At 42.2% G+C, this 27,968-nt stretch overlaps 1 protein-coding gene across 2 annotated transcripts in view; it reads left to right on the top strand.

Moving 5' to 3' along the window:
* The window catches only part of CDH23 (cadherin related 23), an 846,530-nt gene that overhangs the window by 45,561 nt on the left and 773,001 nt on the right, over window positions 1-27,968 (top strand). For both annotated transcript variants that reach the window (XR_008320257.1, XM_053312564.1), the window contains exon 2: window positions 9,087-9,161. Coding sequence is in view for 1 of the 2 variants with exons in the window: in XM_053312564.1 (XP_053168539.1) it covers window positions 9,092-9,161 (70 nt within the window). In the remaining variant the exon portion in view is untranslated. The remainder of the gene's footprint in view (window positions 1-9,086; window positions 9,162-27,968) is intronic.

Here is a 27,968-nt window from a genome sequence, read left to right as displayed (position 1 = left end):
TAGACATTTCCTGAGTGACAGAGAGCCGACATCTGGTAGCAGATAGCTGAAAGCAGAAAGAGGAGAATTGAAGCTTGGGACAAATGTAACTGGACACGTTGGTAAACGGATCTCTATAAAAGTTTGTTACACTGATACTTGATCCTACAGTATACAACTGAGAAGTAAAACAATCTAATATGAGTGTTCTCTAGCAGTTCGTAAGCATAGGTTCAGACTAAACGTGGGTCACATATGTTTTTCCTCTAATACACACAACTACATTGGTTAGAAACATATCCATTAGAGAACTATGGGGTGGACACTCACCACAATGCCTTTCATAATAGCACTTATCTGAAAAATTAAGCTTCCTTTTGCTCCTGTATATACTGAACAATATTGTGGTGGGAGCTCATATGCCATGAGGAGCTAGAGGGGAGGGGGAATTGGCAGCCAGGTGGTTATCAGGAGCTGGGTGGCTGGGTTCTTTGAACCTGTCCATCCAATTATAGCTCCATCCCTAGTTTACACTAATCTTTTCATCAAATTTCACTTCATGAAAATCAAGGCAAAATTTGAAGGGTCTTTGTCAGGCAAAACATTTATAAGAATGTTGCAGGAAGCAGAAATAATAAGTTGTGTAAAAAGAGTGGCATTCCTTATGGGGCAAGGAACATCTCTGCAACAGTATACCCAGTATGAAAGTGAAGCATTTTTGCTTGCAATATGCAAAACTAACTTTTATATCCAGTATTTTAATTTTCACAATGCAGAAGGTTTATTCCTATCCGGTTCAGCTTTCCACTTTAGCTTGTTAGCTTAAAGTTTTTGCTTTTGTTTTGTAATGCTGTTAGGCAGCTAATTTTTACACTGCAAGACCAATGTGTGACTGGTAGAATTACTTACATGAATACATATCAAGTTTGTCTGGATTCCATTTGAGTTCTTAATGGTAATGAGCACAATTTATTTAGGGATTCAAAATGTGAATATTTTCATGCCAATAAAGTTATCTAGTGGTACAAATATTTCAGCTCAGTCTCAAAAAATCTGTCATTTTAAAAAGAATGCTTGAGAAAGATAGCTTGCTTTTTAAAATTTCCTTGGTCAGTTGCTTTACAGAGGGTGTCAGAAGATTAATAGGCAAAACCTGGAGCTAAAACTGGAATTCTGGAAATGATCCTACAGAACATTCTAGCCATGTTTAGTGCCTTTTCTCTTCTAGGAATAAAAGTAAAGTTGTGCATTCGAGTTGGTGACCACAGAACCATGCGGTTTTCTTTGGTAGAATACAGGAGAGATGTGAAAATGTTAATCAAACAAATTGTTTCCCTTTGGCACCAGAAAGAAGATGAATTGATACTTAATGATGTCAAATGGACCTTTTGTATTGGTAATGCCTTACTGAGTATACCATATACATATTGTAATTAAACATATCGACTGAACAATATAACAATATAGTTAGAGATTATAACTATAAGAGATGATAAAAATGGTCTGGAAACCTAACTAGCCACAACAATGTCACATCATCTCCCAGGTCAAAGTTCAACTCTGTTCCAGAATTCATCAAATACCTCCGTTAGATAGCAGACACAACTGAAGGACTGGGACCCAAACAGCTGCTTAATCTCATGCAAAGAGTTTACACTAACTGGTTGGATGTTTAGTTTTTTCTTTGAACAGCTGATTTCCCTGTCCTGTGTGCCCATATCAAAACTGCTTTTGACAATCTCCTCTGTTTCAAAAGCAGTTGAGCATGCTGTATGCCTTAGGCGGGGAAAGTCTAAAGCTGTCATGGCCTCATGGAACTCATTCCACAGTTCTTTGGATCCTCACCATAATTCCAGAAAATTGCAGTAGTGATGATTGCAATCTAACAGTCCCATTCTAAAGCCATGCCATAAAGAGTGTTATCTAGATAGAAGCCTCACCTTGGTAGAAAGCTGAAACATTAATGTGGACAGAACTGGTAAATTAGTCTGGGCATTGCTTTGTTAAACTAAGTAACTTCCTTAGAATAAACACTGAATTAAAAAGGATGTTGTCAGCTGAATCTCCTGTAAATAATGTAAATTGTGTTTTCGCTTTATGCTGAGTTTTAAAAATGCTCAAGGGATGGTAAAAGTAACATTCCCTTCCTCTTCAAGTTTGGTAAGTGGTAGACTTAAATTTGGCTTCAGCATTGTCATGGAATTTAGTTTGTATAGCTTTGCATGCATGACAACAGGAGTCCAGCAGCTCAATCTGTAAGATAGATTTCCTTCTTGGATTCTCCATGCTGAACTGTTCTCTCTGTAACCAGAAGAAGCAGTGGAATTTTCTGAAGCACTAAATAAACTCTTTTTAAAAAAATGTATCAGTTGCATGTGGTTAGTGTAGAAGAAGGTGGGACATTTGTTCCAGGGCCGCAAACAGAGGGGGGCTGTCTTCATTCTCCTCCTCCCACCTCCCCAACTCACTGGCACACAGGCTGGAGGACTCATCTTGCAAGCTTGGACAAGTCTTCTCTGGGAGGGGAGCGGGATATGGATAGGGGTGGAGTATCAGGCAGCATCCTTCCCTCCCTCTTTCCTTGTGACTGGCTGGCTACATGCTAAGGTTCAGTCCACGCTTCAGCCTGACTGACAGATGTAGCAGTGAGGGAAATACTGCACTGAACAGCAGCCATCTTTTCCCTCAACACTGAGCCTGTAACATGCGCAAACTGTTGCGGAGTAATTACTTTACTTATATAAGTGATTACACAGGAAGCTTACTTCAACTGAGAAACAAGAGTTTGATATTTATTACTAATTAAATATAGGCTAGTCACCTTAAGTGGCGCAGCGGGAAAATTCTTGACTAACAAGCAGAAGAAGGTTGTCGGTTCAAATCCCTGCTGGTATGTTTCCCAGACTATGGGAAACACCTATATCGGGCAGCAGTGATATAGGAAGATGTTGAAAGGCATCATCTCATACTGCGCAGCAGGAAGCAATGGAAAACTCCTCCTGTATTCTACCAAAGACAAACATAGGGCTCTATAGGTGTCAGGAGTCGAAATCACTTAACTTTACTTTACAAACATAGGCTAAGAAAACAATAAGCTGCCTCTCATGTAGAGAGAGGAAGAACCTCTCAGTTTTAAATTTAGGGCAGCAAGTAAGGAGCAGACGAACAAACTGTGACTAGCCAGTACATAGACAAATCAAACATAGACAAACATGTGTCCGGGGCAGAGCCACCATCCAGTGGATGGGTTCAAAGAACCTGGCTGCAAGCCATGGAACGGCTGTGCAAGCCCTCCAAAGTTTATTCCCAGCCAGCGTTGGATGGCTGGGTGCATTTATTTCCCTTTCTCTCCCCAAGAAGGGTGCGACTCACTGAGCAGCAAACACTGGCTAGGAATGAGTTCTGGAGGGCACATATGGGCCCTCTGGAGACTAGGCCATGCTCCTTTTGTGCATGACATCAAACACATGCGTGTATGGTCCAGTAGGAAGCCTACTGTGGAAAAAGCAGGAGCGGCTTCAGGGGGTGAGCAAGCTTTTCTAATCAACAACATCTAGCCTCCCCCCCTTTAAACTAACTAACAGGAGGAGGGAAGACTTTGAGGGGCTGGTTTCTCTTTAAGGGATAAATCCTAGTCTATGTGTGTGTGTTATTTGCCAGGGCTAGCATAGTCTCTCTGTGTGTTATTTGCCAGGTCTAGCATTTGCCAGGGCTAGCTAATTCCTGTATTTTAGTTTGTCCCTGCCTGGAGGGGGTGGAGTCAGCTAGGGCTGGGGGCGCCCCACATTCCTTTGACCCACATCCTGTGTCTCAGTTGGAAGCCTACTCTCTACATAAGAGGTGTAGGCCTGAGAACATAGTGAACAGGGATAACAAACAGGATGTTGGAGTTTTGCAGGAGTTTAGTGGGAAGTGTGCCTGGAACAAGCCCCTGTGATCACAAAGAGCCTGGTGGAGAAGAGAAGGTAAGTATACTGTAAATCCCTCCCTCATATTCCTGATAAAGGCTGTTTGGATAGTTAAATAGCTGACCATTACAGCTGAGACCTATCCTTCAAATAAACTATCACTAAATACCAGGGTGGATTTGATTTAAATCAAACTGATTTAAATCACGATTTAAATCACTAGCAGGGTGGATAAAAATCAAAAAAATCCAATTTAAATTAAAAAAAATCTGATTTAAATAAAAAAAATCGGATTTTTTAAATTTAAATCGGATTTTTTTTATTTAAATCGGATTTTTTTTATTTTTATCCACCCTGCTAGTGATTTAAATCGTGATTTAAATCAGTTTGATTTAAATCAAATCCACCCTGCTAAATACTGTAATCAGCCAACAAAACCACTAATAAGCTAGAAATCCAGCAGGAGAGGGGGCACTTCCCAGTATATTGCACAGAGTGCTACAAGTATGACTATTTGCTTCATGGGCAGAAATCATGGGTGTGTTCTCGGTGCAAGGAGCTCCTGACTTTCAGGGAACAAGTTCATTCCCTCGAGACCAAGGTGGCAGATCTGGAGAAGCTCAGAGAGACAGAGAGGCATGCAGACGAGACCTTCAGGGATGTGGTAGAGGCATCCCACTCCAGGACTGATAGCTCCACTGCTGTCAGGGAGAATGGAGGTCTCGGGGAAGGAAGACATCCATCTGAGTAAGAGTGAAACACTCCTTTAGAAGGGACCCCTTCTAAAGAACTCAAATGTGAGTTCTCGGGAGAATGGAGGTCTTGGGGAAGGAGGACATTGGTCTGAGGGAGAGGGAAATGCTCCTTTAGAAAGGACCCCTTCTAAAGAACTCAGATGTGTGTTTGCTGGCTGGGTGCATTTATTCCCCCTGCCACTGGGGACAGGGCAGAACCCGTGCCTCTGTTCCCTGGCTCTGCCACTGCATGCCCCACTCAAAGAACTGAGACAATGTCCATAGACAATCCCCTTCACAAGCACACAACTGGTTTTAAATTAATGTGTGTTGCTCAGACAGGGTCAGATAATTTAGCACCTTGAAATGATAAAAAAATGCATTTTGAGGGGTGGGGGAAGTTTATTTATTTATTTATTTATTTATTTATTTATTTATTTATTGTTAAATTTATATACCACCTTTCATTAGAACTGTAGAGCTGTCTCGCTTCTCATAAAAGTTCTGAGTTGCCTTGAATCATAGTTACCAATTCCATTCAATTCAATTTTTATTACAGCCATAGGCCATACAATCATAGTTACCATCTGTTTTCATTAAGACTGAAACACCCCACAAGACACACATGATGATTCACAATGAAGAATCTGATGCATACTTCCATACTATCTAAATAACTCACAGAGGTTTTACAAGAGACACCTTTTCTATTACCTGTCTTTTAGCTCACTGTACCCCAAGGGTACATTTTTTGCCTGAATAATGGCTAGAGGCAACAGTGTAGACCACACCAGTCTCAAATCCATGTGGTCTCAAATCTGTAGCCAGTTTTACCAAAATATGGTCTATCATTCTCAAATGAAATGGGAATTGCTGTTTACTCTCCTGGGTGATTATAGTTTTGCAACTGGGGAAGGGCAGAATGCAAATAAATTAATATGATTTTGGTGAAATTTGTGTCAAGTCTGTGCTAGGACTAGCATTTTACATCATGCCTTTTCAGTCACTTGATATGGCCAACCCACAGGGAACACAATGCAGAACAGGAACACTACAACAACAGCAACAGCTGCATCCAACCAAGAAGTATTGCCCTGTTCGTCCTCTTCCCATCGCCCATCTTTCTCTTGTTAATTACCTTCACAAACCCCCTTTTCCTTACCCTAGTTAGACTTTATTTTTTTTGGTAAAATGTTCAATAAAACTACTGTTCTTTTTTTCTTTTAGTATTTAGTGTAATTGTATATGGTATGCATATAATATGCACTTTCTCTTTTTGATATGATTCCTATATAGTAATCTTGTTCCTCTTCTGAAATCCTATGATAATTACCTCTGATTTGGAGTTTGCCTTTCTTCTTTATTGGGATGCTTTTGGTTTTATTTTTGGGAAACAAGATAGCATCAGTGAGTTGCCATAGGTCTAAAGACTCCACTACCATATTTCATTCTAGTGTGTGTGCTTTTCTTTCCCCCCAGTGTAAGAAAATGTATGCTCAGATAATCTATACTTGGGATTTTCCTGCAGGCAACGTGGGATGCTCATGTTGGTTTGCATGCTAATGTTCTTCCCAGCACATCACACTATTTCATAGCAGTGCTCAGGATTGGATTGCTTAAGATATATTCATATGTCTTTTGCTGGGTGCGACTTACCAGGATTTCTTTTGCTGAAGCCCCATTGCAATGAACAAGGGTGTCTCACGTTTGTAGAGCTTGTCTTCTTTATATTTTGTTTTTCCAAATTTTTGTTGAAATCTTGATTATGAGAATTGTTGCATATGGAGTTCCAGTGCATCAGCCTTTTGCACCAACTATGCTAATAACCACTAGGGGCATTGGGAGTAGATGTAGCTAGTGAGGGGCTCATTGACCTGTCCCTGCTTCCCTCTACTCTGTGACCCCTGCGTTGACTCCTCAGGTCCTTCCTGTAGTGAGTCAGTCCTCTTCCTTTCCTCCTAAAGCAGGCCTGCTTAACCTAGGCCCACCCTAGATGTTTTTGGACTACGACTCCCATAATCACCAGCCACAGTAGCCAATAGCCAGGGATTATTAGAGTTGTAGGCCAACATCTGCAGGAGGGCTGAAGCTGAGCAGGCCTGTCCTAGAGAGAAGATGGAAACATCCTTCTCTCTCTAAATATTCATTATGTACGTAGCTGAGAGATAGGATAGGTCTTTCCTATCTCAAATGTACTTCACCAATAGATCAATTTAGTTTAGACTCTACAGAGATCTCCATGTGTGTTACTTAAATAGCTGCAACAACTAAACTGTGCACTCTATAACTGGAGTGGGAGCTTCCTTTGGTGCTTTATCCAAAAGTCCTGAAAGTCAGCTCCAAAGCATCAGTCAAGCCTCAGTGAGTCTCAAGGGGAAGGGAGCCCATAACTTCTAGTGAACTGCTGGAAAATGCCTCAGTGTGCCATTGTTCTCATAAACTGTGCAAAGATGGTCACATTAAGAGAGCATCCTTGGCTGACTTGAGAGATTATGCTGAGACATAGTGGAGGAGTTGGACTCAAAAGTATGTTGGACCTAAGTGTTTAATTCTATGTGTTGTCAGAACCAGTATCTTGAATTGTGCCTAGAATACAACAGGAATGCAGTGCTGGTGAAATATTGTCTCAGATACCAGCCTTTGTTAGGAGGCAGATCATTGGGTTCTGCTTCAGCGGGATTATCCATACAATCTTCAATGAAAGCAATATAGAGAAGACTGCAATAGTTTAGCCTCAGAGTGATGAAGGCAGGAATGATAGCTATCAGTAAATGACTGAATGACAGTCATACAGGATACAGCCAAAAGAAGGGAGTGCAGCCTTGCCACCAGATGACATTGGTGGAAGATACTCCTGACCATTGTGGAAACTGAGCCTTCCAGGTGCATGGAAAGTATTGCATCTATTATTCTGAATGCAGCTACACCTGTCTGAACATGAATGACCAGGGAAGGGTTGGAAATTCCATATTTGCAGATCACTGTGGCCTAATTTGGATTCAGTGTTAGCCTGCTGAACTGCTTTCACCGCCACCACCATCACCACCCCACAATGGCCAAGTACTAGGTAAATACAGATTACATTACCTGAAGTAGATGAAAGAAAGGTACAGCTGCATATATTGGAATACTAATTGTACCTTTGTACAGTCTTGTGCAGTGGAATTGCACATGAACGGTATGTGTCAGCAAGACAGGGCATGGCAGGAGCACCTTGTCATGTTTACACTCTACTCTCTGACATCTCTGCTCTCTGAAATGTCCCTATTGAGAACAAACACAACCACCAATAATCCTGCAAGGTTGCATAACTGCCTCACCAACAAACACTTCATGATCAATTGTATTTAAGGCCTCAGGAACAGCTCAACAGGATCAATAAGATGCAATTCCTCCTATCAATCTGTAGGTGGAGATCACTGACACAGGCCAGAAGCACAGTTTCAGTACTATTCCTGGACTGAAAGTCAAGTAAAGCTAGCTGTAATGTTCTGCAAATGCAATTTTAATCGTAATATTAACTATTCACAGCTGCATCATTTCAGACCTTTAAATATTTGCTACCAAAGCAGCCTATTCCAGGCCTTGCACATTTTGCTTTTAGCCACGGGCTTGTATGAAGCTCCGATATATGTGACCCTATAGCAACTAATTCACCTTGTATTCTAATGGACCTTTGACAACTGTCTTGTAGGTTTGCAAAATGATTCTCTTACTGGTTCACCAAATCTTTTGTTCTTTCCAGCAGCAGAGTCTTGCGGACGTAGCAGAAAGAGACTAGTGTAGTGCAGTATGGGTGAAAAAGATTAAGAATAATAGATGCAATGCTTTCCATACATCAACAAAATGCAGGTAAGCAAGCAGGACTGTATCAGAAAGAATAGAGCAACACTATGTGCTCCAGAACTGCATCTATAATGCATATGTATGTTTGTATATGTGTACATATTATGGAGCAATTATGAAGACAGGGAGTAAAGACTGTTCCCTGGTACTACACTTATGAGAAAACAGTTGAACAGAACAACTGAATAGCAACGGTTCCCAACTTTTCAAGTATATTCAGAATAGACTATTCTGCATGTAACTGAAAAGTTGGAAACAGTTTGCCAGAATTCAGTGTCCTTGTTTCTTGTGCTTCCTCACCCTGTATTGTGCTTCCTCACCAACTTTTTGCCCAAGCTTTCTCAGCTTTAAAAAATGGTCTGTTTTAATTTTATGGTTGATTATAAACTGTTGATTTGTTTTTAACTTTTTTATGTATTTTAATTGTTTTATGTTAACCACCCAGAGACAAAAGTTTGGGCGGTATATAAGTTTGATGAATAAATAAATAAATATTGTATTTTAGTTCTTCAAATTGCTTTTCTTTTTGATTCTAGGTTTCAATGCTCCTTGAAGACGAGTCTTCTATTAAACACAGAAGGATTGAAATCATTAACATCTCTATGTTCTCCTCTTTTAGGAACCATGAAGTATTACTCTTCTGCTGCCAGGAACATTTTCCTTGTCCTCTTTTTCTTGGAGTCAGTCTGTTTGGGTGAGTACAAATCCATTTTGGTTCATATCATTGCTGAATGATTATTCCTTCTCTCCTTTTGCTTACTCCACCATTGGTGGGTACCTAAAGAACAGCTAAGCCAAATTTGAACAAAACACAAAACCAAGGGTCCAGTGGACCCACAGTTCCACTCCCACCCACCTGCACGCACTTACCTGTCTGAATTCAGACATAAGTGCTGGCCTCCTTTCTGCAATGTGTGAGACTGCAGAGAGGAGGGGGAAAAGGCTGCCGGGCTTCCTCCTTTGATTGGACAACCACAGCAGCCAATCAGGACAGAGAGAAGGAGAAGCTTCCTTCCCTTAACTCTGGTCCCAGGGAAGGCTGTCTCCATTACTGAATTCGGAAGTAATGGAGGCAGCCGCAAACTGGAGGCCAGAGCAGCGAACCTCACTTCAAACCGAAGGTTCAAACTGAGGGAGTTTGGTGAGTGAACTCTCGTGTTTAGTTAGGGTCCAAACTGCAGCTTCCTGCATTTGGACGTTCAGAGCTGGCTGCTCTGCCTTTGGTTCCCCATTATGTCCGAATCCGGCCCCAATGTAATCCCTAACTGCATCCAAATACGAGGCCCTTTGTGATGGCTAAGTCCAGATTTTCTACTAAATGGTTATATTGTTAAATCTTAAACCATCAGTATATTGCCTTTTTCCTGCTCTGCCTTGCCCTCTCTGTGTCCCAATATTTTCTTTATTGGAGGTGAATTCACACAACTGACTTACCATATCCTGTTTGCTAGTACTTATTGCCTGCCGTTCTTGGGTAATAGATTATGTGATACAGGAGAGAATGCCCATGGGAGCTGATCTGGGAAGCAATTTGACACAGGCAACTGAATGATTATTTCAGTTAATGTGTGGGGAAAACACAAATGACAATAGAATAATGAAACTATTGAAACATGTGTATTTTATATACAGGTGGCCCTCATTTGTGGGGGGTCCATTCTGGCCTACAACCACAGATAATGACACTTGCAAAAAATGAAGCCTGAAGTCAATGGGAATTGGGAGGATTAAGTTCTGGAGCCCAGCAAGATGACAAAAAAATCACTGAAAAGACAGACTAAAAGCAGGAATAAGGATGGAGCTCAGCACCTGTCCCTGGCCACCTCAGATCTTCCGCTCTCCCACTCTCTAGCTCCTCCAGCAATACTCCCCAGCTCCTCCAGTAATTCATAATCAAAAAGTTTACTCACCCACAGTTGAAGTTCAGTACATAGCAGGACAAGCCCCTGGCCTGTTTGGTCGGCAGGTTGGCCAAAGAGGCAGCCCAAAACTAAATCCATTTCAAGTAAACACACACAGAGCAGTGAGAGGCAACTCAATGCATAATTAAAATCAATTTTTATTTTCATTTTAAATTGAATTGTAGTTGCAATTTAAGTTAAATATACTACCGTAATTATCAAAATTAAAATTAATTTTCTAATTTGAATTTTTAGTTAAAAATAAATTTTCATCAAAATTAAAATTATAGAAGTGATATTAGTATCTTGTGAGGGCAGCATGATGCTGCAAAAGGCTCCAGAAAATGGCTCCAAGAACTCCACAGGAATGTCTCAAAAAAGCCTCCCAATGGCTCCCTAAGGATACCCAAGGCTGCCAAATGCTACCCCAGATGGCTTTTAGAAGCCATGAGCACATGCAGCAAGAGCATGACCATGTAAGGGCAGTACTGTGCTGCCGAAAACTGCGGATACATGAAACTGCGTACCACAGATAACAAGATTGAGTATATATTGCCCAACCGCGGATATGTGAAACCACGACTGCTGAAACCGGGGATACCGAGGGTCACTTGTACAGACAAACATGTAGAAAAAACATGGCAACACCAGTGGGAGCTCTGCTACTCCCCCTTCAACTTTAAAACGAGTTTTAAAGAAAGAAAAAATGTGCTGCTCTGTCAGGTTACAGGTAAACCCTCCGCTATGAAGATGAAAGGGAGATCTGAATGAACCAGATGGCTCAAATGCCATTTGCAGTTCTGTGCCATTTGTTTCATAACAAATGAAAAGTGAACCAAATGGATCTAATTTAGTTGGATTTTTCATTCATTATAAAATGAATGCGCACTCCTGCTGAGCAGTGAAGCTATGGCTGCGTCCTCGCTGATCATGAAAAATGCTAGACCTATTGTTAGGAATGCATGCTGTTTGCAAGGAAGGAAAGAGAAGCCCTAAAGAATGATCATGACAGCCAGCATTTGTGCACTCTCCTTTCTCACTGCCCATTTCAACACATTCCTTTAATTGTACTACAAATGGCTCTGCCCCATTGACAGCAGGAAATAATTCATTTCCAGTCTTGGTTCAGAAGGGAGTACGGGGAAACCACTTGCTGAGAAGTGACAAGAGTAGTTAGCAGCAGAGAGTGTTATCTTCATGTAGGAGAAGAGAAGTCTTACTTGGAAAGGGTTAAAGCCATAAGGGGTCTTCAGCTTGTCATCTGTTCTCATCCATCTTGGAGGACTATGTGCCAAGAGCAAACTTTTGCCCTAAGGCAGCAAGAGCAAATTTTTATTCTCTTAAGAGGATGTTTGGCTGATACTTTCATTATTTGCTGCTCTGAAGCCTGAATGCAATTACGGCTTCCAGTCAAAGTTGAATCCTGTGATGGGCACAAGGCTGCTGGTTCCCCCGCAGGCTGGTCACCATGCACATGGCTGGGACAGTGGCAAGGGGAGTGGTTGTCAAGGTGACTGATTGTCAAGGAGGACATTTGCCTCTTATCTTCAGATTGGCCTCAGAAGAAGAAGCAGGGGGAATCCCTGAATTTGGGTTTAGAGGTGCTGAGGCCTGGCTCAATACACAGAGTATAAATAAAGTTGTACTTTCTCAACAGTATTAACTAAGGCTTACCAATACTGAGATGAGGGTTGGTTCATGTGACAGTTGTTGTCATATGTGTATAATTTGTGTAAAATCAATATTTATCACATCCTGGATTATCATCTATTTTAACACAATTTTTTGTTGTTGAAATGATCACCTTGTGTGAGTTGGCGTAATGTAGTGGAAAAGAGACTGAACAGTGGGTTGGGACTTTTCTAGTTTGAATCATAACTCTGCCATGAACTTAGAAAGTTCTTGGGCAACCTACTTCCTTTCTTAGCCTCAGCCCCCAATCTGCAATATGGTGATAATAATTTGTGCATTAAAAGATTGTTATAAGGATTACATTAAGATAATACATGTGAAGTGTCTTGCACACTCAAAAAATGCTCATTATTGTAATTACCAATTTTAAAGATTAAAAAATGATCAATGTGTATCAGCCATGTTCAATCTTCTCATATGTAATTTCCTGTGTGAGAAATGTGGTCTGAATCGGCATTGACTAAATAAGAAAAATATCATGGGATAATGGTGGATAAGCCAACAAAGAATCAAAGCAAACAAAGCACCAGCTACAAGAGAGGCACATTTCGTGCTAGGGATTGACAATAAAACTGCCAGCAACCTAATGCCTTTATATAAATCAATGGCATAGCTACATCTGAATATCTTGTGTGGTTATTATAATTTAACACACTTCTACACTGCCCAAAATGCATGTCTCTGGGCAGTTTAAAACAAACAAACAAAAAGCTAAAACATTAGTTAAAATAAATGACAAAAAAAACCCCTTAAAACAAAATAAATGACATAGTAAAAGTTAAAACTTTTACTTAAAACAATTAAAAATTTTAAAATATTAAAACGATGCTAAAACTGTTAAAACAATATTTAATTAAAAGCCTGGGTGAAAAGGTGCATCTTTAAAGACTTTTAAAAAGTTGTCAGAGATGGGGAGGTTCTTATTTCAGCAGGGAGTGTGTTCCAAAGCTCTGGGGCAGCAGCAGAGAAGGCCCGTCCCCGAGCAGCCACCAAACGGGTTGATGGCAACTGCAGACAGACCTCTCCTGATGATCTCAATGGGTGGTGGGGTTCATAACGAAGAAGATGTTCTCTTAGTTTCCCAGGGCCCAAGCTGTTTAGGGCTTTATAGGTAATAAACAGCACCTTGTATTTTGCCTGGAAACTTATCGGAAGCCAGTGTAGAGCTTTCAATACAGGAGTAATATGGTCTCTCCGAGATGGCCCAGAGACCAACCTGGGTGCCACATTCTGAACCAGCTGTACTTTCCAGACTACAGACAAGGGCAGCCCCACATAGAGCACGTTACACTAATCCAGCCTGGAGGTTAACAGCATATGTACCACTGTTCTGAGGTAGTTTATCTCAAGAAATGGACGCAGCTGGCGTATTAGCCGAAGCTGATAGAAGGCGCTTCTGACCACCACCTCAACCTGGGAGACCAGGGAGAGGCTCTGATCCAGAAGCACCCCCAGACTGCGTACCTCATCCTTCCAGGAAGTGTGATCCCATCCAGAACAAATCTCATCTCCAGTATTTCGACCCCACACAATGAGTACCTCCGTCTTATCTGGATTCAGTCTCAGTTTATCCCTCATCCAGCCCATTAACTCCTCCAGACAGGCATTTAAGGAGGTTATGCCCCCACCTGTTGACATGGAGAAGTAGATAGGGTGACAGGACAGTTGCGTCCCTGGTTGTTTGCATCCCTAACCCACAGTATAACTAATATTTCCACATTAGATTTCATAAAAACAATTTCATTAATTAAAAAAGAGATTGTAGGATGCATCAAAATTGATTTTTACGTCTGCAAAAAGTATGTATGTTGTGGGCACCCCTCATAAGAAACTTATTTTGTCCTCAGGATTGTTACATGCAAGTTATTGATATTCTTATTTCTGGGTTAGACAATAATCCCTCTTTGGTAGTCAATTTTCTTATTTTTGGCCATAGCTTCCTCTTTCTTCAACACATTAATTAATTTCCAAACAGAGGGGTGTTGACAAGTAATTGAATTTTGGATAGCATTATGCCACCCCTCTAAACTATTGTTAAATCTAGGTAAGTGGTTCATTGTCCGATCATGAACATTCCAAGATTCAATGGAAAAGGTCACTGCAATCCTGTGCCCCCTTCTGCTTCTTGCTTGGCCTATGTATGTAACTTTAAAGTATACGATGAATTCGGGAGGTAAGTCGTGATCTTCACTCAGATCCAAAAAGCCTGCTACCACATCATTTACTGGAAGGAAAGCTAATGCAGAGAAACATCTTATTTGTATATTGAATTCTTGATCTTTGTCGTCTTAAACTGAGGTCGCATATTTTCTTAAAGATGGATTTTGACAAATGGAAAATACATGAGGAAAAGTTTCCTCTATACTCTTTCTTGCTCCTAGTTCAAAATCCGTCAGCACTGATTTGGGATTAAGTTATTGGTGAATTGGCAACAAAAGAGTGAATAGGCAGTCATATGTTTCTTTAGTCTTATTGGGTAGAAGAGCAAATACACGGGAAATACACCATCTTGGACATGGATGCAATACAGTTGATACAGTAGTAGATGTGTGGGCAAATTTTGAAAGTGCCATCTGCTGCCCAATTCTGAAATCGTGACAAGTCATCCAAACCCTCTTCTGAAGCAAAGATGAACATTCTATTTTCATTATTTATGCCAGTATCAATTGCAAGAAACCTTTGTCCTGTTGGGAGAATACAATATTTTTCTGGTATTTCATAATTACAGTAATCCCTCTACCTACGAACTACTCACCTTACGTTTTTTTCGAGTTACGAGCGACAAAAAAGACCGGAAGTAGTTGCCGGTTTAGAATCAGCTTACTCGACCTACGAATGTTTAGATGCGGCTTCCTCGAATTACGAGTGTTTTGAGACTTCCGTGGTGCACTCCTCGACTTACGAAAATTTCGACCTCCGAACATGCGTTCGGAATGGATTATTTACGTAAGTCGAGGGACCACTGTACATATTTGGTTTCGTATAGGCGGAGCATTTTGTGCTCTCTGTCTCCAAAGACGAACATTTCTCCCCACTGCTGAGACAGATGGCATTTCTGCCATTGAAAATTCATCATGTTTTGACAAAGTTGTTCCAATGAGATGTCTGGTTCTTGTGAGGATATCACAGTTTCTTTCAATTCTGAAATAGATTCTTTGGCTCTAATTGCAGCAGGAGAAGAACCATGGTAATGCTCATTAATTCATTTTTTTACTATATCGCTCTCCGTATGAACTCTTGCTTTGCAGGATCGTACCACACATCTCCATTAAAATTTCCTTCCCATGGCATTTTTCTTATGATGATAGCTATAATTTCCATCATCAACACCTATGCTTGATTTCACGAGCTGTGACATAGCTTAGCTTACCAAATTCATGTGGGGATTTGTTTATAATTAGCTCAGTCACAAATGAGGGGCCCATCATTTGCCTACAATAACACTAATTGATTCGACGGGATAAGAGGCTTAACATATATAACATGGGGTTTACTTATAGTTGGGTTAGGGACGCAAATGTCTGGCATGCAAAAAACCCGGACGCAAATGTCCAGGGATGTCCAGGGACGCAATTGACCAGGATGCAAATGCCCTAGTACCTACTGATAGCAGAACCTCCAGAAGGATACTATTGAAAGTTGCCGAGAGGTCCAAGAGGACCAACAGAGTCACACTTCCTTTGTCAATTCCCAATTGGAGATTATCCATCAGTCTGACCAAAGCAGTCTGACCAAAGCAGTCTGACCAAAGCAGTCTGACCACCCCATAGCCCGCCTGAAAGCCAGTTTGAAATGAATTTAGATAATCAGTTTTCTCCAAGACTATTTGGATCTGGGAGGCCATCACCCTCTCAGTTGCCTTGCCGAGCCTCGGAAGGTTGGAAACAGGCTCTGAGGGATCCAAGGTAGGCTTCTTCAGAAGCGGTCTAATAATTGGCTCCTTAAGACAAGTAGGCTTGGGTTCTCATAATCTCATAAATGGTGCAGTAAACTGATCAGAAAGCAGAAGCACCTGTGAGAAGAGGTTAGGTGTTTAGGTCTTTTTAGGTTAGAAAAAAGGTGGCTAAGGACACCTTTAGCAGAGGTTTATAAAATTATGAGGCTCTTCTCACTATCGGTAAGAAGAGCCTGGATGGGGTTTGCGTGGAGAGCCCACTCTCCAGCCCTGGAAGGTTGGAAACAGCCCGCTGTCCCCGCAGACGAGCAGGGAAGCAGTCCTGGGCAGCCGCAGTGGCCCCCTATATGACTGCCAGCTCCATTACGGAGCCGGCGGGGGCTGCGGGGATCGGGGGCTGAATTGCACCCGGAAGCTCCAGTATGTCCTGCACGAGTGCTCAGGGCATGCTGGACAGACCCCTGAGCTGGGAGGCTGCTTTTTAGCCTCCCAGTTGGGAGTCTACTCATGAGTTGCTGCAGCAACACACAAGCACAAAGACAGGGTTAGCAGAGCGCTTGCTAATCTCGGCTAAGGGCAGGGGCAATTAAGCGGGTTACCCACTTGTAAACAACCGGGCTCACCCGCGAGCCTGGTGGTTTACACAACCAGTAAAAATCAGGCTAGGCTCTACTAGCCAGATTTTTGCTGGTCATGAGAATAGCTCCTATGTCTAGGTGGAAATTATGATGAGTGAAATTCTTCTATGAATTTTTAGACAATGAGAATGAGAGGGCATACAGGAAAATTAATTGGCAGTAAATTCAGGATAAAGAGAGTATCTCTTTACAATGTACATAATAATTTATGGTATCTACTGTCAAAAGCTGTGGTGATGTCCATGGCTTTAAAAGAAAATGAAGCACATTCATACAATATGAATGTCTCCAACCTTCCGTGTATATATATATATGTCTCCAACCCTCCGTGGTTGGGCAAGGTAATTGAGAGGGTGATGGCCTCCCCGCTCCAGACAGTGTTGGAGGAAACTGATTATCTAGACCCATTTCAAACTGGCTTCCGGGCGGGCTGGGGTGGAGACTGCCTTAGTCAGCCTGATGGATGATCTCCAACTGGGAATTGACAGAGGAAGTGTGACTCTGTTGGTCCTCGTGGACCTCTCGGCAGCTTTCGATACTATCAACCATAGTATCCTTCTGGAGCGTCTGAGGGGGTTGAGAGTGAGAAGCACTGCTCTGCAATGGTTCTGCTCCTACCTCTCGGGCAGGTTCTAGATGGTGTCCCTTGGAGACTGTTGTTCTTCAAAATCTGAACAAATGACACAATAAGTTCTAAGCTGTAGCTGTTGCATATCCCAACAGAAAGAAGTTGAACCTGCTGACTCCTTCATGCCAGTGGTGTAGGAAGGGCATAGGTGGCCCATCTTGGGGCCACCCACTCCCCCCAACCCAATTGCCCCCCCTGTACATGTGGCAGTGGCCTCCCTGACTGAGCCACCTGAGGTAGGCTGCCCTGCCCCTCCTGCTCAGCTGGCTATTGTGCATGTATGGTGGCCGGTTGAGTGGAGGGGGCAGGACAGCCTATCCCGGGCTGCTCGATCAGGGAGGCTACCACTGCCAGATTCTCATAGCAGTAGCCACGGGGAGAGAAGGGGCAACTGCAGCAGCCCCAGAAACAAATGGAGGTTGCCCTAGTGGCAGATTTTGGGGTCACAGTTTTTTAAAAATTATGTGGGCATAATTACAACTCTGCCCCTGCTTTATACAATATCATGATTAAAAGTACAGAAGTCCCGTATAAGTTAGTAGTTGGGAAAGGTATGGAGTAAAGACCATGGCCAAACACCAGCCTTGGTTATATCAGGAGTTGACTACATGGCTTAATGTCTCTCAGGCAGGGGTGTAGCCAGAGAATAGGGGGCCTGTGTTCACCCATCTCCCTGCCAGCCCCTCGGAGTGAGGGAGATAATGAAGAAAATGGGGAGGGGTTGAGCTTGGGGCTCCTCAGGAGCTGGGGGTCCCAGGTTGTCTGAACCCATCCACTCAATTAAAGCTACACCCCTTCTTGCAGGCAAAGTTTCTTGTGTTGGATAAGAGAAGAGAGACAGTAAAGGAGAACGTCAGCTCTTTCCCATGTTATTTAAACAGACTTCATGTTTTCAGCCCAATACCTTTTAATATATGCCCTGTAATAAGTAACACCACTGTCTCGGCTATAAAGTGTATTTCTTCAACTGGGATACTTAAAAATTCATGGCATTCTGACAGCCAGATAAAGGAGACTTCTTCTATATTGCTTTGCTGTTGATCCCTCAAATAGTAATTTGCTGAGCAGGGGGAGAAAACAAGTCATTAAAGTTAGCGACAATGTGTTGAAAAGATCAGCAACAGCTGCCTCAAACACCACCTGGCAAGGCTTTCATGTGGTGGCATTAACAGTCTAGTACAAGTGAGCTCCCAGGTGAGTATGAGAAGCCACCTCCCAAACTCCGCCAGTGGATAGCTTTGAAAAAGTCTTTTTTCCGCTTTGAGAAAGGTGTTGAGACTTTCTTTCAAGGAGGCTTCTGACAGCTGTAAAGAATGACAAACAGAAACTTGGCTTCCTTCTGTCCCTTTGGCCCTCACTTATCTAAGGGGTCTAGATCAATGCCATCCCACTCTTGTGCTGGAACATTTGCTTAGGCTGCTTAGCAGTTGGATTCTACTAGAATCTATGTTCTGATACTACTATTGAGATGAATCATGCCACTTCTTAAAATGTTGTTGTTATTGTTGTTTACACAGTCAGACAGGTGTTATTGACTGGTTTGTTTTATCCAGACATCGAGTCCTTCCCAAGGACCTGGGATGGCTGAATTTTATTATCAATGTTGTTGCTGTTGTTATAGATATCGGCACAGAATATAAGCTGTTCCCAGTAAAGTTGCTTTTTGTAATTGGCTGATGGTGATTTCTGTGGCCCCGATGGTGTTGAGGTGCTCTTCAAGTTGTTTTGGAATTGCACCCAGGGCACCAATTACCACTGGGATTATTTGGGTCTTCTTCTGCCACAGCCTTTCACTTTCAATTTGTAGATCTTTGTATTTGGTGATTTTTTCTATTTCTTTTTCTTCTATTCTGCTATCCCCTGGTATTGCTATGTCGATTATTTTAACTTGTTTTTCTTTCTTCTCGACTACAGTTATATCTGGTGTATTGTGTGGCAGATGTTTGTCTGTTTGTAGTCAGAAGTCCCATAATATTTTTGCATCTTCATTTTCGACAACTTCTTCCATTTTATGGTCCCACCAATTCTTGGCTACAGGTAGCTTGTATTTTTTGCAGATGTTCCAGTGTATCATCCCTGCTACATTGTTATGCCTTTGTTTTTAGTCAGTCTGTGCGATCTTTTTACAACAGCTGATTAGGTGGTCCACTGTTTCATCTGCTTCTTTGCAGAGGCGGCACTTGCTGTTTGTTGTTAATTTTTCGACTTTTGCTCTTATTGCATTTGTTCTTGGTGCCTGTTCTTGTGCAGCCAGTATTAAACCCTCAGTTTCTTTCTTCAAGTTGCCATTCTTAGGCCATTGCCAGGTCTTGGTGATGTCTGATTTTTCACTTATATTGTGCAAATATTGACCATGCAGGGGCTTATTTCTCCATTTTTCTGCTCGGTTCTTGACTTGTTCTTTCTTGTAGGCCTGCTTTGTTTCATTGGTGTTGAATAGTTTCATGTTATTGACCATTTGAAGTGCATCTTCTTCACTGTCCTTAATATATTCTTCAAGGCCTCTTTTCTCCTCCTCTACTGTTTGATGGACTTGCAGCATTCCTCTTCCACCTGAGCTGCAAGGGAGGTATAGCCTATCTATAACACTGTGGGGGTGTAGAGCATGATTGATGGTCATTATTTTCCTGGTCTTACGATCTAGCGTCTCTAGCTCTGCCTGGGCGCAGTCTATTATTCCTGCAGTGTATCTGATAACAGGTATAGCCCAGGTGTTTATGGCTTGTATGGTATTCCCTCCATAGAGTTTGGACTTTAGGATTTTTCTAACTCTCCTGATGTATTCACTTTCAATTTTTCTTTTAACTTCAGTGTGTGCGATGTTATCAGCCTGGAGAATGCCCAGGTATTTGTCATGTTCTTTCTCTTCCAGGTTCTTGATCTTGCTTCCATTGGGCAGTTCTATTCCTTCTGCTTTTCTTATTTTCCCTCTGTTCATTATTAATGCAGCACACTTGTCTAGTCCAAACTCCACTGCTATATCGCTACTGAATATACGGACAAGTGTTTAGCAGTGGTTTGATTTCTGACTGGGACTTTCCATACAACTTCAGATCGTCCATGTACAGCAGATGGTTGATTTTACTTGATGTTTTAGATATTTGGTATCCGAGGCCTGTTTTGTTTAGTATTTGTGAAAGTGGGGTCATGGCAATTACAAACAATAGAGGGGATAGTGAGTCCCCTTGGAAAATGCCTCTTCTAATGCTAACCTGTCCAAGTGTCTCGCCATTGATTGTTAACTGTGTACTCCACCTGCTCATTGCTTTTTATAATAATAATAATAATAATAATAATAATAATAATAATAATAATTTTTACATTTATCTCTCGCTCTTCCTCCAAGGAGCCCAGAGCGGTGTACTACATACTTGAGTTTCTCTTTCACAACAACCCTGTGAAGTAGGCTAGGCTGAGAGAGACATGACTGGCCCAGAGTCACCCAACTAGTTTCATGGCTGAATGGGGATTTGAACTTGAGTCTCCCCTGTCCTAGTCCAGCAGTCTAACCACTACACCACATAAGTTTTGTGCTAATCAAGAACGTTTGTTCCTGCAGAATGAAGGTCATTTGTTCTATGGAAAGCTCTCTGCCCATCAAGGATTGCAGTGAAATCGTTGCTATTCAGAGGTCTGCTTTGTATGTGTCTGGCAGTTTCAGAAAGCTGCTGCCCAGCAGGTTATGTAGAAACTTGGGCAGCTAGTAATCGTAATCTGCAGGTGCTCTAAGCTAAGATTTTAAAACTGAGCATGCCACAGAATGTGTTATTCACTGGTCTTGTAAATATTCCCTCACAGTATAATGCTTTTTCATTTCTCTAATCTACAATTTTTTGCTTTCAAACTGAAAAATAAACCAGTTAGCATAACAGTCTGATCCTCTGGAAAAGGGAACTGGCATTTCTTAAAACCGCCATGTTATTATTCTTTGAATTATTGTTATCATTCTTCCAGCCCTTTAACATAGGATGCTGAGATTCCAACACAGGACAAGTAAATACCTTAATGGAAACAAATTTATGGTGATAATTGTGATGGCTAACTGCTCAGGAAAGAAGATAAATCTGTTTAGATGTATGCAACTATGGCATTCTTGTAACACTCCAGTATCGTTTGCCTGTGTGCGGTGTGTGGAATCCTTCTGTCAACACAAAATGCAGTCTTAGGACTCAATGGTTGCCCTCTTGTCATACTATAGCCTGCTTATGTATCTTGTTGTAGTACCTCTAGACGTGTAGTGGTGGACAGTATCCTTGTTTGACACAGTTATGCAGTGGTGTAAGAAGCCCTGTAGTGGCCCATGTTAAAAATTGCATGAAGGCCCCCCACAGCACCAGAGCCTCCCACCACTTCACCAAGCCTCCTGCTTGTCTCCATTGTCATGGTGGAGGCAAGTGCTTGCCCATCTGCATCACCCTGGGCCTTGCTGCTGCTGCCACCTGCTGCTGCTGCCACCTCAGTCTCCTGCCTCTTTGTGTCGTCATTTCCCCACCGGCTCTTGCAGCGGCGAGCAGGTGGATGAGCTGTCTCCTCTCTTGTGTGAGCAGGAGGAGGAGGCAACAGCAACAAGTCAGGGGGCAGCACAGAGGGGCTAGCCCCCCCATGACAATGGAGGTGAGTGAGGGGTTTGGCAGGGGGTGGGGAATAACAGTTGAGGGGCTCTCATGTTTTGGACATGTCTGCACCATTACAGTCACACCCCTACAGTTATGCTAGCATTTTGCAGAAGTGCTAGAATATAGCGTCTCTACTAATACAGAAGCCCTTCAAATAATTTCTAGCAGGGATGTGCCTGAACTGGTTTGGTGATCCTTTCCCACACTGCTGAACCAGTTTGGAGGTCCGGCATTTGAGGGGACCAGGCCCCTGGCTACATTTTTCCTGCCAGCGCTCTCACCAAAATTGCTGGGGTGGGATGCCAGCCTACCTCCTTGCTGCCCCAGTCAGCATCAAACCAGAAGTACCCTCTCATGCACGTCAAGCATTTCCAGCTTGATGTTGCTGTTATGCCTTTCACTGAGTGAGTAAAGAGCACAATTAGGGTCCCAAATAGCACATACTAGCTGACCCCGCACAGAGCATCTGTGCACTCTTTGGGGCTGGCGGTTACCTCCCCCACTTCTGCCCTAGTCTCTGCTTCCGGGCCCAGCCACCTCTCCTCCCCACTGCCACTTCTGCCCCCCCCGGCTTTCTTTTCCCCTCCTGGGCCTTGCCTCTGCGGCCGAGGCAGAGGCAACCAATCATCCTGGGTGCGCCTCAGCCAATCAGGTGCATCCGCCACCCAGCCAGTCAGCTGGGCTCTGGGACGCACATTCCAAGGCACACCCAGGAGAATTAATATAATAGAAGATTACACCATTACCACTGTGCTGCATGATGGAGTGGTGAGGTTCCATGCTGTACAGAGCTTCTCTTTTATGCCAGCATGACAGGTTCCACCACACCCCCCCCCCGCCCACTAGTCTCTTTCGGAAATCTGGTGGGAGTGTGATGAACTGGGTGAAGGCTAGAAGATAGTGAAGATAATATACATATTAAATCGTCTTCCGAAATACAACTCTGAGGTTCTACTGAATTTATCCTATTGATTCCCTCTAGTGTTTGATTGAAGCAACTGCACAATTTAGTTTAAATTTAGATTAGCAGAAAAAGTTAAGGTTGTTGCTAAATCAAAAAGAACACATCTCAAGTGACTTGTACAGTTCATCTAGAACAGACATAAGTAACTCACAGTATTCATTTGTTAATACATTGCTGCCACACCTGTTGTTGTTTGGAACTAAATGAATTGTGCAAACTGAACTTAATGCACGTTTACTTGATAGTAAGTTAGACACACAGAGCATTGCCACCACAGATGGTCATTGTGGGTTATAATGTTCTCCAGCCTCTAAGGTTGCATTCCTGTGCACACTCAACTAAGGCCCATTTAATACAGGGGGAAAGTTTCAATGGGCCTTAGTTAGGTGTGCATAGGATTGTAGAGGCTGGAGAGGGTTTATGGCATCACTTGGTTGAATATCACTCTCCAGTAAACATTATAACCCATGATGACCATCTGTGTGTGGCAGTGCTCTCCTAGTCTTACAGGAGCATCAATAATTGACATTTCTGCAGCTGACTGTCTCTAGAACAGATCAGTTTGTCTTAAGTTGTTTCTCTCCAGGAAAAAGAGCCACAGCAGAAACCTGAGAATGTAGCCTGGAGTTAAGAAAATGCAAGTGGATTTATTCAGGGGCAGGCAAAAATACCTGGCGGTCAAGTGCCAGGTGCAAAGCCTTCACCCCCAGAATGCCACTTTTTTCATGAAGCAGGAATGCTCTCTTGTAGCAAAAACATTGCAGCAGAAATTTTGTGGCAATTCTGTAGCCACATTTTGTGCCTGTCAGACACACAAAAGCCGACTGTTACAAAACTGGTAAACTGGAAAACTATTCCCAGACTTTCAGGTTCTTACAGTATCTATTAGTATCTGTATTCGTATAGGCCCATATGTGAACTTTGAGCAACACAGAAGAGGAGGAAAGCTCCTGTCACATGGGAGCATGTATACATCATTGTGAATATTGCTAAGTCATAATGGAGGTATATATTTTACTGATCCTGTGACTTTTGCCTATTGCCCTACATAACCTAATTGTTTAAGCCCTTAGTAAATCTTGAAAGAAGAAGGAGCTCCTGTAGGACTGTATAAGTCTTTCTCCACACCACATGTCTTCCCTTTGCCAAAGTGTCATGACTGAGCTTCTTATTACATAACTTCTATTGGGAGTCTGGCGGTGAGCTAGTTTGTTTAAGTTCTGTTCTATATAGTTATAGCTTAATTTCCATTAAATACTTTAATAAACTATTTGAAAACTTTTTGTTTTTCTAGCATGTTATAAGGCACAAGAGATGATGAGGGAAGCCTCAGTATTTTTCCAGAAATCCTAGGTTAGTGTAAAAACTATCCTAGGGGCACTATCCTGGTCTGGTCTGGGAAACACCCCTCACTTCCATAATATGACACCTGTTAAGGTACTCTGTGTTGCTGTGACAAACGTTTTTAAAAATGTCGCATCAGTGCTGTGCTATCATGTGTATAACATAATGAATGAAAAAACGGGAACAGCTGCAAAAACAAATAGTCAGGTGCTGGAGTTACTGCCAAGAAGATTATACTGAGTACCACTCTGAATTAGAGTTCTTGGCTCTTAAACAGAGAAGATTCTTTGCTCCTCTTTCAGTTCCACCTGTTTCTGCTTCTGAAAAACTTCAGTTTTTAAAATACATTTTTTCTCTAAAAATTTCTGAAAGACAATAAATAAAAATTCCAAATATTGACACTCATATTCAGGGAAGGAGAAAGGAACATGCATTTATTGCTAAAAATAGCATCATGCTGCTTTGTTCTATGCTGCCCCTGAGAGAGATACGTCCATCTGTCTGCCTCCCCTATTGTATATAGGCATCTCTTTTATAGGATTTGCACAGGTTCCAGGACATCTTTCTGATGAGCTTCAATTGGCTTTGTTTGTTGACATGCTTTGTGGTTAGCTGCCTCTCTGTCTCTTGTTTGCCACTTTCGACTTTAGAATGATTTAAAGTACTTCAGAGCTAATCATATATGGGGTGATTCCATACCTGTACAAGAATGAAATTAGTGGATAGGATGACCAACACAGGCATCCTCCTTGTGCTAAAAGAAGCAGTATTGTCAATTTATAGAGGGGAAATGGAATATGTTCATGAAGGACATCCTATTTAAGGATGTCTTATTCAGTCATGATTAAAGCCAAATTTCTGATGTTACCTAAGAATATGCAGACATGTGGTTACATTGACAGCTATTTATTGTTGCATGTCAATTTGGAGAAAACCAAGACATGTAATAAGACAGGACTGCTCTTTTGTTTGGGTTCTAATTGTGGGAAGGGAAAAGATGGAGTACAGGTTGGCAACCATAATGCTGGAAATGAGAAATGGAAGGGAGGAATTGAGACAGAGATGAGAAAAGAGAGGAAGAGTGAGTGCCACCAAATTAGCAGTCTCCAATTCTCTCCCTTTTGTGTTAGACTGTAAAATCGATGTAAGAGTGGGAAAGGGGTAAACAGATTGGTGGCACTATGTTTATTTATCATTTTCCTAGGCAGTGCTATGTTCGTATATAACTTTCCTAGGAGTAAGGAAATGATGCGGGAGGGGGGGCTTTGATTGCAAAATAGCCAGATCTCCAAACCCATTCTTTTCAGTATGTTTGGGGTTTAATATAATTTAGGAGCATAGGAGGTGGGAAACATCTTTTCAGCCTATATTATTTGACATCAAAGACAAAAAGCAGTGTTGAAGTGGCAGTTGGTGTTATTAGTTGATGTGAGAGGAGAGCTGGTCTTGTGGTAGCAAGCATGACTTGTCCCCGTAGCTAAGCAGGTTCCACCCTGGTTGCATATAAAAGGGAGACTTGATGTGTGAGCACTGTGAGATATTCCCCTCAGGGGATGGAGCCACTCTGGGAAGAGCAGAAGGTTCCAAGTTCCCTCCCTGGCTTTCCCAAGAGAGGGCTGAAAGAGATTCCTGCCTGCAACCTTGGAGAAGCCACTGCCAGTCTGTGTAGATAATACTGAGCTAGATAGACCAATGGTCTGACTCAGTATATGGCAGCTTCCTATGTTCCTATCTGCACAGCAGTTTCTTTTGGGACTTCACTGGCATTGTGGGAATCCTCTTAGGATGTGGCAACTACATCCTTTCCTGTGACTCTTTTGTCATTTGCTGATATTTCTAATCCAGCCCTGTAGATTAGACCAGAGGTTCCTAACCTTGGGTCCCTAGATGTTGGACTACAACTCTCATTATCCCCAGCTGCAACAGCCTTTGGCCATTGAAGCAGGGAATCTATTTATTTAAAATTTTCTTATATACTGTCTCCTCCAAAGACTCTAGGTGGTGAACATTTTCAAAGGCAACCCTCGGTAGAGTGCATTAAAGTAATCCAAACAAGAGGTAACAAAGGCATGAGTTACTGTTGCCAGGGCCTGCCAGTCGAGAAAAGGCCGTAGCTGGCGAACCAGCCGAAGCTGGGCAAAGGCACCCCTGGCCACGGCCTCCACCTGCTGTTCAAGCAGGAGCCACGAATCCAGAAGGCCCCCCAGATCATGAACTGTCTCTTTCAAAGGAAGCGCAATCCTGTCAAGAGATAAACTCACACACGGTAACTGGCCAGATCACAAACTGAACAGGAGCAACTCAGTCGTTGAGGGAATGATGGGAGTTGTAATACAACATCTGGGCACTCAAGGTTGGGAACCCCTGTATTAGACTATTCATTTGGACTGTGATTTAAGAATGTGCTTTTTTATTTTATTTTATTTTTTATTTTATTTTTATTACACATTCATCCAATTAGCTTTCAAGTCCCCACATGGGCTGTCTTCAGTGGGTCTAATGGTGTGTGTGTGTGTGTGTGTGTGTATTGTGAATTGCCCAAGTGTATGACCCTGTGCATGTTTATCCATAAGTAAGTTCCAATATGTTTAAGTGAACATAAGATTGCCTGTATTGCTACCTAAAATTTCTGCTAAAAATTATAAGCCAAGAGGTATCTTCAGTGGAAAAAGGAGCTGAGTTTTAGTGCTTCAGTCCTTGTCTGCTGGAACGTTTTTATCTGCCTGAGGTGGCACTCGTGGGTTTTGTAAAACGTCTAAGCTTATTGGATGAGCTCCTTTTGAATCTACCGAACTGATTCTAGTCATTTAAGGAATATATATATGACACTATACTATCAAACTGCTAGTGTCCAATATGCATTCAGGTGTTCTGGTAGTGGTTTGTGTTGAGAACTGGGCACCTGCTTTATAGGTATGCCAGAAACCAGATCCTGCAGAAACAAGATGCAAAACATTTCTGACAGACTAATTAAAACCCTTATTTCCCTTGTTCAATAATGTCTGGCAGCTAAACGGGATCTCTTAATAAGAGACAGTGTTGGCTACTTCAACACTGGCTGGGAACCAAAGTAAACCCATCTGTCAAATGTATTACACTCGGCGTTTATACCCTTTCAGAAACTTCCTAAGTCTCTCTTCTGCTGCAATAATTGCTCGGTTTTTCACTCTACCTCCCGACCAGTGTGGGCCAATAAATAGATCAATGGTTCTTTTGCATTTGAGAGTCCTGTTTTTTTATTTTCCTGGATCAGCCATGTTTCAGCTTGGTTGTCCATTGGTAAAATATTACTTCTGAGCTTCCATTTCCCATTTATAAAATGGTCATAAGAGTTACTTTTGACAACCTTGTGAGGCTAGCATGATTGTGATTTTTTTGAGGGTTTGTAACCAGTTTGTAACCAGTGTTCCCTGTAAGAGGGAATCTCAGACATTGTTGACTAAAGCTTCCAGAAACCCCAGCTGCAGTGGGCTTTGGCTGATGGTGCTGGGAGCTGTAGTCAACAACATCTGGGATTTTCTCTTAGAGGGAACACAGTTTGTAACACAATGATTAGGGCAAAATCCAAATTATAAACATGAGAGAGATTGTCATACAAGATCCTACACCCAAGTGTGTGGGTGTTGGACTTGGCTGCTCATGTTCCAAAACTCCTATAGCCCTAAACCTACCAGAACACTGAAGGGCTTACAAAATTTGGAATTGGCAGACACACCATCCTCAAATGTTTATTTAGCTTTAATTATTTTAAATCAAATGCCATTATTTTCAGTGGAGCTCCTTCTCTGTCCTTCTCTGAATGTTGCCTGCTGATTTTCCTGTG

The sequence above is a fragment of the Hemicordylus capensis genome, chromosome 3, assembly GCF_027244095.1.
Source record: "Hemicordylus capensis ecotype Gifberg chromosome 3, rHemCap1.1.pri, whole genome shotgun sequence".
In the NCBI taxonomy this organism is placed as follows: Eukaryota; Metazoa; Chordata; class Lepidosauria; order Squamata; family Cordylidae; genus Hemicordylus; species Hemicordylus capensis.
Note: the sequence above shows the minus strand (reverse complement) of the source record. Positions and strands in the feature narration are given on the sequence as shown.